A 13,789-nucleotide genomic window follows, 5' to 3' on the forward strand; every position below is an offset into this window, starting at 1 on the left:
TGACACTGATACACAGTAAACTTCCTGTTAAGCAGGAAGTTTATTGTGCATCAGTGACAATGTACAAGAGGAGACCAGCGGCAAGTGAGAGGCGCCGGCGATCGGAACCAGGGAGGTGAGTTGTTCTCACTGCTGCAGTCTGCACTCTGCAGGGGGGAGCACGGAGAGCGCCCGGAGAGGAGGGAGGGAGAGGACGGGCTGCTCTCCCCGCGGCTCCCCCCTCCATCACGGTGGCCGCACGGGGGGGGGGGGGCGGAGCGAAACGGACACAGCCAGCTACATGCGGCCAGGCGGCAGGAGCGCCCCCTGGAAGCCGGCGCCCTGAGCGATCGCACAGGTCGCTCAGGTCAAAGGCCGGCCCTGCTGAGGCTGTTGTCCACTCTAAAAATGTGATCCTAATTGCCCTGTGATCCAATAGCGGGGTTTTTTTTTTTTTGCACTTTTGTGGCTTATAAATGTCTGTTTTTATGTGCAATGTTTATGTTTGTGCATGCAAGGAGCAGTTTTTCCTTTATTGTATAGGTTTAAAGCAAAAAAAACCCAAAAACGTATAATATATAATGAATCGTATGTGTAGTATGGATGACAATAGAACATAAGTAGCAAAGAAGATAGTCTCATATTTTTATTTTAAGTTCTATAGCTTTTTTTTTTTTTAAAGAGAACCCGAGGTGTGTTTAAAGAATGTTATCTGCATACAGAGGCTGGATCTGCCTATACAGCCCAGCCTCTGTTGCTATCCCAAACCCCACTAAGGTCCCCCTGCACTCTGCAATCCCTCATAAATCACAGCCATGCTGTGCGGCTGTGTTTACATCTGTAGTGTCAGTCTCAGCTGCTCCCCCGCCTCCTGCATAGCTCCGGTCCCTGCCCCCGTCCCTTCCCTCCAATCAGCAGGGAGGGAAGGGATGCAGGCGGGGACTGGAGTTCTGCAGGAGGCGGGGAGAACAGCAGACTGACACTATAGAGATAAACACAGCCAGCTCTGACAAGCTGTTTGTCAGCAGCGTGGCTGTGATTTATGAGGGATTACAGAGTGCAGGGGGACCTTAGGGGGGTTTGGGATAGCAACAGAGGCTGGGCTGTATAGGCAGATCCAGCCTCTGTATGCAGATAATATTCTTCAAACCCACCTCGGGTTCTCTTTAAAGAAAGAAAGATTGCATCATTCTGTAATATTTGCAGTTTAGAATGCACACTCTGGCCCATATGCAATTCACTTTTTCACCTGCGCTTTCTCCTAGGTGATATTTTAAAACTTGTCAATAAAATCCTTTTTAAACCACCAGCAAGCAAGAAAATACTCAAAATAATTTTGCAAGTACCTTTTCATCTACTTTTTAGTACTTTTTCATTTGTAAAATGCTAAAATGTTATTTTAAAAAGAAGTTGAAAAATTATCTCCTAGGAGAGAACTCAGGTGAAAAAGTGAATTGCATATGGCCCTCTGTCTTTTAAGCTATAAAACAAAGCAGAAATAATGACCCTTTGAACTCTCCTGCAGTAAAAACTTATCTCAAACTGTCTCTAACTTTTTGTCTGCTGTTTAAGTGCTTCAAATAACAGGACTGTATCCAAACCATGTTGGGTTAAAGAGCTCAGAGAAGCTCTTTTGCATAAATAATAACTGACGTTTTTTTAACGCTTCCTTTACTGGAAAACAATATGAGACTTTTTTCTTTACTACTAATGTTCTATTTCTTAGCTGTACTATACATACAATTCATTATCTAATTTTCGCTTCAGGTTTGCTATAAGGCTGGTTTCACAGGGGACGTTAAAGTCCCACGTTACAGCAGCCAGTAACGCAGCCTAACTCACAGCACTGTAAAATCAATTGTGCTGTTCACAGTGCCCACGTTGCGTTATATAGTAACGCAGCACGTTTAAACAAAGTGCTGCATGCTGTACGTTATACTGGGCTAAGCAGCGTTAGACTGCTTGCACATGCTCAGTAATGTTGGAGGAGGAGGTCTCCCCTCCTCCTCCGCAGCCAGCCACATGGCTAATTAATATTCACTGCACTGCAGAGACTCCTGGTAGGACTGTAGTGTTGTCCGGATCATGAACGAATCGTTCATTTGATCCGGATCTTTTTTGTGAGTCGAATCATCCGGATCATCACAATGAAAGATTCGGTTCACAGTGGATGTCTGTCTGGAAGAAACAGGAACATACAGAATGTACAGTGCAGGGAAAGTCCTGTCCTGCTAGTAATTTCACCCAGTCTGCTTCCCTAGTAAAATGATTCAAATGATTCAGTTCAAAGATCCGGATCTTTTTAATGATCCGATTCAAATGATCCGAATCCTTAAAAAGATCCGGACTTCCTATCACTAACCTGGAGCGGCTGCTTTGAGAGCTGCATAACGCAGCTCAATCTGACGTCCAACTTCAACACCACCATAGGTTGCGTTAGGGGCACGTTATGCGACCATAACGTCCCCTAAAACGCAATGTCTTGGTGTGTAAGTAGCCTAAGTGTACAAAAGTACACAATACAGAATACAATAGTGTATCGGCAGTGAAAGTGACAGAACAACAGGAAATCGTTTTTATGGGAAATGCACAGAAAATCGCATAGAACTGCTTTTTTGTCTGCAATTTTTCTGTGCTCCTATCCTTTTAACACAAGTGCAGAGGCTCAAAAAATGCAAAAAGCTAGACATTTGAACTTGGGCCTAAATTCGATTACTCTAATGGAATTGCCAGGATTTACATTATGTTCTTGCTGTTCTCGTGTTTTGTGGATTGCATTAATTCCTAAATTGAGGCAGTGGAAAATGGCATTAAAAAAGTAGAAGATATCTAACATCCAACAAAATCCACCACTGCTCACCAGATTTTGAGAGTGGCTTTGAAGAGTAAACATGAAATATTTTTTGTCTAGGAAATAGAATAATTTAATTAAGCATGATCTACTGCTCTGCAGGGGGCAGTTGTTGGTCTACTTTCTGGATTTTCTGTATCTCTTTGGGTTGGAATTGGAGCCCAGATTTATCCTCCTCTACCTGAAAGAAGTCGACCACTTTCACTTTCAACCCAAGGATGTCATCTAGTTATACCGGAAGGGCCAGACTGGAACGGAACTACAGCATTGCCTGTGACCATGCTATCTAATTCCACAACATTTCTACCTGAGAGCAGTGCAAGGTCAGTCAGCTTTACATTTTACTGTATATTTCATCATCTACTAAGAAAGAGCAAAAAATGTGCTTACTACGTTAAATACATGTACAGATATAATATACAGTATAACAATAATGTAAGTCAATAGAGATGGCCCGAACGGTTTGCCAGCGGACGGTTCCAGCCGAACTTCCGGGATTTGCGATCGCGGAGAACCGCAAACTTTTCTGGAAGTTCGATTCGCCCCCATAGTACATCATTTGGGTCAACTTTGACCCTCTACATCACAGTCAGCAGGCACATTGTAGCCAGTCAGGCTACACTCCCTCCCGAAAGCCCTCCCCCCCTTATAAAATGCAGGCAGCGTCAGGCATTGGACTCACTCATGTGTCTGCAGTAATTAGAGAAGGGAGAGCTGCTGCAGACTCACATAGGGAAAGCTTAGTTAGGCTCTTGTAGGCTTTTTAGCTTGCTCCTTGCTGATTCTTATTGCTAAAAAAGCACCCCTCAACAGCTCTTTTGAGAGCTAATCTTGTTCTTGTGATCTATTTTTTTTTCTGGGTGGCCCACTTGCATTATATACAGCCCTGCCAGTCAGTCACAGCTGGCCTTTGGCCCCTTAATTCCTACGGTGCCACTGCCAGGCCCAGCACATTCAGTGACTACCTGTGTGTGTGACAGGCAGCTGCACATTTGTAATCCCAATCACTGCAACTGTTCACTGTTTAGTCCACCTACCTACGTGAGCACACGCATTGTTAATACCACCAGTCATTGCAACTGTTCACGGTACGTGTGTGTGACAGGTGCACATTTGTAATACCCAGCAGCACTGCCTACCTGTTGTTCAGTGCACCCACCTACCCACGTGAGCGCACACAGTGTGATATTTAATACCACCAGTCACTGTACCTGTTCATTCATGGTACGTGTGTGTGACAGGTGCACATTTGTAATACCCATCACTGCATATACCTACCTGTTGTTCAGTGCACCCACCTACCTACGTGAGCGTACGCAGTGTGATATACCACGCCGTGCATACCCGTTAACTGCCCCTGTGTGACTGCACATTGTATTAGTCAAGTCAGTGCATACCTTTCACTTCATCCCCCCCCCCCCCCCCCCAATATGGGCAAAACAGGCAGAGGCAGGCCACCCGGCAAGTCTGTTCGAGGTCATGCTGTCATGATTTCGTGCGGCCCTGGACCAAAGTACAGTGTTCAAAAGGCGCGTGCCATCAATTTCCAAGATTGTCAGGACATAGTTGACTATTTAACACAGAACACCTCATCTTCCTCAGCTTCCGCACGGAACCATGACATATCTTCCTCCTCCTGCTCTGATTCTGGCACCCCACTTAACACTCAGTCGGCCGCCGCCACCAAAGTGCCATCATCCCAGGGCTCAGCGGTGTGGACATTTTTTTGTGTGTCTGCCTCAGATGAGAGCAATGCCATCTGTACTCTCTGCCACCAAAAATTGAGCCGTGGAAAGACCAAGTAGGGACAACTTCCTTACGAAGGCACATGATGACAAAGCACAAACTGCAATGGGATGACCACCTGAGGTAAAGCATCACACAAAAGCAAAGCCACACACCGTAGTAGAAGATACCAGCTGCAACAACAAAAGGCATGTGCATGTGTCAATTCCCCTTTGTGATTGTTACCTTGCCGCAGTGAAGAGGTTTGCGTATCACAATGAAGCAATAACTGACGGCTATATAAATGTTTCGGGGGTGGCACACCAAAGATAATAAGGTCGTTGCTTCATTGTGGACAGACCAAATTCGATCAGCTGGACAGTCACTGTTGTTCTGTCATTGAGCTACCTCAGCCTGGCGACCATATGGGCTTGAAAACCGCTATCGCCTGCAATCTCGCCATGTTGCGCACCAGTCCAGCACGGCCGTCACAACACAAACAGCTGTTTGCGGTGCGTTACACAGTGAGTTTGGTGTGTCAGTGTGAAGCAGTACTTTAATTACACTCCCTGATTGATGTATACACATGCAAGATGTTATAAAGCACTTTAGGCCTCCAATTTAGCATACAATGTGATTTCTGTCCTTTCTGCCCTTAAAACGCTGCTTTGCGTCAAATCCAGATTTTTCGCCGGGACTTTTGGCATGTATCCCACTCATCCATGCAAAAACTCAGATGTTAGACCCCTTGAAACATCTTTTCCATCACTTTTGTGGGCATCATAAATGTTTCTAGCTTTCAAAGTTCGCCTCCCCATTGAAGTCTATTGCAGTTTGCGAAAGTTCACGCAAATCGAACTTTTGCGGAAGGTTCAGGCCATCTCTATAAGTCAGATGATCATAAGTTACCTTTCAGATGCAATACCCCAATCTTCCCCACAACCTGCACTTATAACCAACAGTACATTTACTGATATTCTACTATTTTGCAGTGCTGATTCTGATTGTATCGGTAAATGATGCTGATAAATAACTGTACCTAAACCTAACCCTATTTCCACACAGAGCCTTCCCTCTACTGATGGCTAACCTTAGCCAACCCCCAATGCCTACCCCTAACCTTTACCGATGCCTAACCATAACCGATCCACCCACACACTGCCTGACCTTAAAAAACCCTCCACTGGCGCCTAAGCTTAAAGGGGTTCTGCTCTAGTAAGACTGCGGCTGCGCGCGTGCTCGCTCCTGCTCGCGTCTCCGGGAGCTTACTGCCTAGGCGCAGTACAAGAAAACCTTGTACTGCATCTGCACAGTAAGCTTCCGGAGACGCGAGCGGGAGCACGCACTATTCGTTGAATAATTGACCGGTGGCGGCGGCGGGGAACGGAGAATTGTAGGAGGATGGCATGGGACATGACAGCGACAGGGGGCTGATAGAAGCCCCAGGTGTCAGTTTTTTTGTTGTTTTTTTTTAATATCCACAGCACCTTATTCTTCAGTGGGAAGCTTAGTGCCATTGCTGAACTTGAGGAAGTGATTATAATAGTAGCTGATAAGATAATATAAAAACTGCTAGCAGTGTCTCAGCTGAAGAGAAGCCGAAAGTGTACCCAGCAAAAGACACATTTTCACTTAATACTTTATAATATATAAATACAGCAGCCATGCAATAAACTACAATGGCAGCTTTTAGTGCAGATAAACTGTACTTTGGGAACTTGTAATTTGTAAATGGACAAGAATACTTGTGCACAAAAGCAAATATGATAACTGTATGGGTAATAGAAAGTAGAAAAACATGTTTTTACTGAATGTTATGTCAGTGTTTATTGCCTCTTAAATAATAACATTTACATATCTTCTCTTGTGTTTAACTAGGCCAGAAATTGCCGATTACTGGTACTCACTGTCATATTTATACTTTAGTATTCTGGGAACTATTGTGACTGTCATTGTTGGGCTCATTGTAAGTCTCTGCTCTGGTAAGTAATGAAATAGTAAATGTTTTCAATTACGTTTCCTGGTATCTAGCCGTTTCTGGTCACACTATGATGGCCTCAGACAAAAGGATCTTTTGTCTGGCAATATAGAGTGTCCAGCATTTGTACACACTAGAAATCATCTCAGGCTGTTTAACTGATTTCATGTTTGGATCCTGTTTACAGTTTCATATATTTGGCAGATTCTGAGAACAGTTTACTAAACAGAGCAAGCTGCCATTCCAACATTTGCGGAGTAGTAGTTTACAGCTAATAGGAATATTAAAAAAAAAAAAAAAAAATGAACTAGATGCTTACCTAAAGAGAGTGAAGGCTCTGGGTCCTATAGAGCCTCAAACTGGCTTTCCAGTTTGAATCCCCTGCTGCGGGAAACTTCGGAAGTCTTCAGGAGCCAAGTTGTGAGCGTACGAGTCATGTTTGAAACATGGTGGCGTTACCCAGCAATGAAAAACCATCTCATGTTGCGCCTCGGCACAGATGCAACTCAGTCGGAGGGTCGCTGTGGTCAGTGGACAGGAGCAGCTGACAGGTGGTGAATTCACTACCTTCAGCTGCTCATGGAAAAGAGGCCCTACAGCAGGGGTCCCCAAGCGTTTTGGGTCGAGGGCCGGGTCAACATACTTCAGACTGCTGGGGGGCCGGAGTATACATAAAATGATGTAGAAGTCTTTGCGGGCTAGACAATGAAGCATACCCAGGTGACAACCTGCAGTCCAAGTGGACAACAGTGTCACCTGATGTGGAATTTGATTGGAAACCAGCAAAATACTGCTTTCTGGCTTCATTCTATATGTGGACCACCAATATTTAAAGATGTAGCTGACCGCATCTATAATACATTTTGTGTGAGGGGGGCGTTAAAAAAGCCTTAGGGGGCCACATTCGGCCTTAGTTTGAAGACCACTGCCCTACAGTAATGCTGACAATGATGAAATACAGCACCCAACAAAACTGTTGTATGTAATGAACACTTTACATAGTATTAACTAATGTTAAAAACATAATTTCTCATCTGTGAACAATCCTTACAGGAGGACTGAAGCAGAACATAAACCGCGAGTGCCTCTTTGGAAGGCAGGATTGTACCTTTGACATGCTTTGCTGTTTTAAATCTAAAAAAGTAAGTCATGGCATGTTATCTTTTGAATTTTAATTTTACGAATCACTCTATTGACATGCAAACATTTGAAGCCACACTCCAGGCATAGATCAATATATATCATCATATATATTAAAAAAGCAGATTGCCCAAAATGATACTCACTTTGTGTGGAATGAGGCTTCTGCAGCTAAAAAAAAAATCATATCCTACTGAAGCAGCCCAGGTGAATGAATAATTTGCTACTGCTTTTTGGCGCATGAGTATACTGTCTACAATTCTGTGGGTAGAGGCTACAGACCAAATTTTCTGAGAGAGAATGCTGCAGTTTACAGCTTTGGAAGTCTGTGGTTTGTGAAGGGAAAGGAATTTAAAGAGAACCCGAGGTGGATTTTTTTTTGGGGGGGGGGGGGGGAGGATGGGACACAGAGCCATGTTCTCTGCCTAATGACATGGCTCTGTGTCCCCCAACCACCACTCCCTGCCAAGTGACAAGATTTGTCGCTAACTCAGAGGTAAACACAGGGGAGAGGAATTCCATTTAAAACGCCCGCCAGGGGCGTTCCTACAGGGTTTCCAGAACTGCCAATGGGCAGCTCTCTCCCCTGGCCGCGCCTCCTGCCACTCCAATGCACACTATGAAAGACACACAGTCTCTCAGTGCAGCGTTGTGACACAGAGGTCACGCAAGTGAAAATGGGCCATTGCAGCCCACTGGAGCGGCGGGGAGCGGCGGTTTTTGTGGCTACCTGATCCGCTCAGCCCTGCAGATCAGGTAGCCTACTTTGTTTTGTTTTTTTATGAGCCCACCTCGAGCTCTCTTTAAAAAGTAATTCATTAAGTATCAGCTGGCCAGGGAGACCACCACTGTGGCCCTTATTCAATTCACTTCTTCTCCTAAGCAAAAAAAAAAACTGTGTAAGAGAATAATTTGATTGATCATGGCAGTATTATGTGGCAGTTAGTATTATAATGTTAATATGATATTAGATAGACCAGCTCATTATCTGTACTGAGAGATGTAATTACAGATCACAGGGCCCCCCTTCTTATGTTGCTGGCATCCTCTGATTCCCAACTGGGAGGTGGCATTGACATCTTTCTTACCTCCTCTGCCAGGGTGCATCCCATGCCCCCATAGCTATTGCCACTCATCCTTCCTTTAGCAGGCCCACACATCAGTGCAGCAGTATAGCTTGGGCTTAAGTATCATTCACAGTACATTCAGCATCCTACCTAAATAACACCTGCCTATAGACAATTCCTAATGTAGGGATGCATGTCCCTTACTGTAGTTTTACATTAGCACTGACAGTGCACATGAAGGTTTGTGGGCATACCACAAGTAGTGTAAGTTTGTTATGCATATATATATATATATATATATATATATATATATATATATATATATATATATACATATATATATATATATATATATATATATATATATATATATATATATATATATATATATATATATATATATTACTTGGCAATCTAAACGGGCTTGAAAAAAAATTATGATATTTATTTTGGCTTCAAGGTTCCATGGCGCTGCGTTCCATCTTTCCTTTTTGGAAGAATAGCACTCCAATGTGCCTTGGCAGCTATTAAATTGCTGTTTGAATACAGAAACTGTACATTATTTGTTGTGTAATATGTAATATTTCCACTTTTTAGGATGACAATGTTGAAATTACAGACTTGAAAGCTAGCAAGGAGCAAGGACTTGACAACCCAGCGTACACAATGGACAACATAAGCTTATCATTTCACAAATAAAATAAAAATAAAGGAAATATGTTTTTAGATAAGGTTTCTTTTGTGTTTTCCTTTAAAATAGTTGGGAGGGGCATATATAATTTAAACCGCACCCAGAATTTAAGGGCGTTAGTCATTTCTCCCACAATCCTCAGTGTATGCTCCGCCTCCACCTTGAACACAGTACCTACAACCTCTTTCACGCCATCGTCACTTATGTTGTGTGTCTCTGCTGCTGGGATATCAGTTCCTGACAGTGTTGCCAGCATTTACATTTACTTTTTACTGACAAATATATAAAAATATACTGACAGGAAATTTTTTTTTTTGACATTTAAAAAAAACCTGCTTGAGACAGTATATTTTTGTGGGAAATATGTTTTAATCAACAATGCTTAAAATTTTAACTGAGAAATAGAGGTAATGACATTCTAGTAGTACAGTTGTAACATCTGCTTATGTAATCTTTCACTGTAAGGGCTGGTTCACACTTGGGCTCTTTTGGGGAGTGTTCCAGCGCTTTACTGATTGTCGCTGATCAGCAAAAAGCTGTGACAAATGTATCCCTATGGTTCTCACTGCAGCCCTTGTGATTTGCATAAAGTGAAATCGTGCTGCATGCAGCATATTGGTGGAGATTGTGCTGCGATTCTTGTTCTATTGAGTGGGAATCACAAAGAGCAAATGCCCCCCCAAAATCACAGAATTTTGCTGCACAAATAGCAATCACTAGGCAATTGCATTCCGAGTGTGAACCAGGTCTAAATGATCAAGACTTTCACAGTGCCAGATACAATTTGTATGTACTCACTGATCTCCGGAATCCTCATACTGCATACCATCTCGCAGAGCTCCACTTGCTTCTATTAAAGCAAATAAAGCCACCTGAAAACAAAAAAATATTAAATACTCACCTATGGAGAGGGAAGGTTCTGAATCGCGTACGTATTAGTAGGCTGCAGGTGAGCTAGCGCAGGGTGAGGTGAATGACAGCTCTCCCTGCTGCCACGCAAATCCCCGACAGGCGTTATATACTATTGCCCCTCTGAGTCGTAGCAGCTCAGAGGGAGAAGTAATTCAGGGTCGGGCAATTGCTGGAAGCTAAACTATCCTTATGCATTACTGCAACAGCGGCGCCAAAATCACCTACTTTGTCTGGATCCCATATCCCTCTCTTCTCTCCATGTCCTTGTTCCAGCGCTGTCCCTTTTCAAGTTTGCTGCTTTTAGGAGTCCTCAGGAGGCTTTGGAAGCACGTGCACCTCCGCAGGCCTCTGCACAGTATAGACCAGCTCGTTTTTGGAAGTACTTCCAAAGCCTTCGTGAGGACTCCCAAAGGCTTATTCTACCACAGGAGGACTATGGTGAAACAAGGGTATGGAGAGAGGACCAGAAAGGCTTCATGAGATCTAGAGCCCTCCATGTATATAGATGAGTATATAACTTTTTTCAGTTTGGCTTTAGTTTTACTTTAACAGTGATGGGCAATGGAGAAACCCAAAACATATAAAAAGAGCAGTGAAGGGGTTATGGAAACATGCCCCCGCCTCCCCAGCTAACATGTCCATCTGTACAGAGGCAAAACCCTTATTCATGTCACTTCCACTGTCCAGCCCCATATTCCTGGGGGTGCCGGGGGGTACAAACCCCCATTTCACCACATTTATGTCTGGGTCTCTTGTGAGTTTTTTCCCAGACTTTTATTTGTATCTACCTGCAATATAAGCTTTCATCAGAATCATTCCATGCTGTCCCTGTAAGGAAGACAGATGCAAGTATGAGAGACTGGAAGCATTTCATGTGCATAATTCAGTTTATTGCATCACATTATACAAGCATAAAATGTGGCTTTATACCCAAGAATCCTCATATTAAGGTTTCAAAATTGAACATTCTCTTCATTAATTTTTGGCTATGTACAAATGAAGTAGCTCCCTTGAAATATGTACATGTATTTACATTTATATAGGATGTACAATAATATAGAAAGTTTCCTCTGAAATATCTGAAGTACAAAAAAAGTCGCGCTGTAAACAGGATTGCGGTACCGAGTCTTGTGATTGGATGAAAGGTTTCCTAAGAGTCAAAGAACGGCGGCAGAAATAATCCCAAGTCTGGAGTACAGACAGAAAGCTATGTGCACAAAAAAGTACAAAAAAGTGGAAACGTGTCCTTCTGCGTTCCTTTTCTACATGGGGGGAAACTTCCAGGGATTACATGATGGCCTTGTGATTATAAATATAGCATTGTCATATTGTTGCAAGATGTATTCACAGTAAATGAGCTCTTGTCACAGCTTTGTTTCTGGCATCCATGCAATAGGAAGTGGAATAGTGCAGTGGTACTGGTTGCTGCTCTCTGAAATGGAGAACAAGCAGTTAGTTGGCTGACTTGATGCAAAATGAGAGGGAAATGGCTTGTTGTTTAGAGTGCTTGTCATTTCTGCTAATTTCACAAGCTTTTGCTTGGAGTGTGGTGACCGGTAGCCTCCAAGTGTCGGTGGTGGATTGGGACGCTGCCTGCTGCTGCAACCCCCTGAAGGCTGGCTTGGGGCTCCCTTCTAGCATGCTTGCTCCCAAATCCCACTGAATACTTGTTCCCCAAGATAAATGACTCACTGAGGGGGTTAAAGGACAACTATCAAAGAAACTGTCATTCTGTAAATCCTACATAACTACAGAGCTATTATCCAGTCACATCAGAAGGCTTTTCAGAAGTCTCTTATCACAGCCTATGTGCAGGAAATGTCTTGTGTATCAGGTCCCTGCTTCATGAGTTAACGTCGATACCACAACTGTACCATGTAGATAGGTGCCACTTCCCTGCCATTATAGTGGCTGGATGGAGTAAGAGTTAGGGGCTCTGCCTCTGACATAGGAGACCTGGGTTAAAATCTCAGCTCGTCCTAATTCAGTAAGCAAACAATTATTCAGTAAGGAGTTCTTGGACGAGACTTCCTAACACTGCTACTGCCCACTGAGCGGCTGCCTCGCAAGCGCTTTTAGTCTGACAGGAGAAAAGTGCTATACAAATATCGGAATTATTATTATTATTCACATAGGAATTATTTACTGTTTGCTTCTGCCCTGCCCACACACACACACACACTGCTTTAGCACAGATCATATAAAAACAGCGGAGAGATTTTTCAACTACAGAGAAAAGATCTAAAGAGAAGGACTCTTACTTTATTCCTGTTCTTGGATGCTTACACCCACCATTTAGAATGAGCTCACCCTGGCTGTAATCTTGACTGTGTGAAGCAGAGATAGACACAGGAACACACAGATCTAAAGCTGATGAGTTATTTCCAAACTATTTTAATGCTATATATCTGCTTTGTCGTTCTGAAGACATTCCAGTCACAAGATTACAGCCAGTAAAGACTGTTTCTGTATGGTGGATGTGCTGGATACAGTCCTCCAAAGTAATTCCCACAGTGAAAACTGTTCTCTGTTAATCTAATATTTTCTTCACATAAGAAATGAAACGATGAAAAAAAAAGCCTTTATATTGCTATTTGCCAGTAATTACTAGAAATACTCTATATGTGGCATTTATAATTTTAGTTAACTTTGATAGTTGTCCTTTAAGGCAGGGACACAAGAGTCTAATTGTGTTGTGTCTGTAATACAAGGATTTTCAAATGTGTGGAACTAATGTTGCTTTTCTTATAACAAAAACTAGTAATCCCCAATTCTTGAAAGAATAAGTTTGCATCCATCCCCTCTTCCCCCTCCCACAAGTGCAGTAGCCGTCATGCCATGTACATTACAACTGCCTTTTAGATAAACAGATAAGTTGGTTTTCAGCTTCTGCAATGTTTGAGCTGAGGTACATCTGCACAATCTGTGCCTGTAAATGGCTGGTCTTGACTGACAGCAAACAAGATGTTGTTTGGTTTTGATTCATTTTTAGAGGAATGGGCTCAAATTATTGTTGGATCAAAGATTAGTAATGAGTTTTGGGAGTGCAGCACAAGAAATGCCACAGCAGGAAGCAGGGCAGTTGGGTGCTGAGATGCACAATAAGGGAAAGAGGTGCGCTGATTTGAATAAAAGCTTTTAAAACCAGTTTAAAAACGAAAAAGAATAATGAGGTATCTTACCTCAATGACGAAATCTCTGTAAACTTACAAAAGATTTTTATTTAAGCAGAGGCAACGCGTTTCGCGGGTCTGAGCCCGCTTCCTCAGGCCAATACAGTGCCTAAAACAGCAGGAAGAGTTCCTCAATATACATACATATACATACTTCATAAAAATGATTAAAAAATAACAGTCAGAATACATATATAAATGAATAAATAGCATAACATGATTTAATTTGGCAGATTTATCCATGCACTAATAGTTAATTCCGTGTTGTGCATA

The 13,789-nt window shown here is 42.9% G+C and overlaps 2 protein-coding genes across 5 annotated transcripts in view; one reads left to right on the plus strand and one right to left on the minus strand.

Moving 5' to 3' along the window:
- The window catches only part of LOC137563902 (sodium-coupled monocarboxylate transporter 1-like), a 73,418-nt gene extending 63,947 nt beyond the window's left edge, over positions 1-9,471 (plus strand). For both annotated transcript variants that reach the window (XM_068276971.1, XM_068276973.1), the window contains 4 exons: positions 2,933-3,153; positions 6,434-6,537; positions 7,587-7,675; positions 9,338-9,471. In XM_068276971.1, the coding sequence (XP_068133072.1) occupies positions 2,933-3,153; positions 6,434-6,537; positions 7,587-7,675; positions 9,338-9,439 (516 nt within the window). In that variant the 3' untranslated portion in view covers positions 9,440-9,471. The remainder of the gene's footprint in view (positions 1-2,932; positions 3,154-6,433; positions 6,538-7,586; positions 7,676-9,337) is intronic.
- A 1,807-nt stretch (positions 9,472-11,278) lies between these two features.
- The window catches only part of ANO4 (anoctamin 4), a 273,834-nt gene continuing 271,323 nt past the window's right edge, over positions 11,279-13,789 (minus strand). For all 3 annotated transcript variants that reach the window (XM_068272805.1, XM_068272806.1, XM_068272807.1), the window contains one exon: positions 11,279-11,775. The gene's annotated coding sequence lies outside the window, so the exon portion shown is untranslated. The remainder of the gene's footprint in view (positions 11,776-13,789) is intronic.

The sequence above is a fragment of the Hyperolius riggenbachi genome, chromosome 3 (genome assembly GCF_040937935.1).
Source record: "Hyperolius riggenbachi isolate aHypRig1 chromosome 3, aHypRig1.pri, whole genome shotgun sequence".
In the NCBI taxonomy this organism is placed as follows: Eukaryota; Metazoa; Chordata; class Amphibia; order Anura; family Hyperoliidae; genus Hyperolius; species Hyperolius riggenbachi.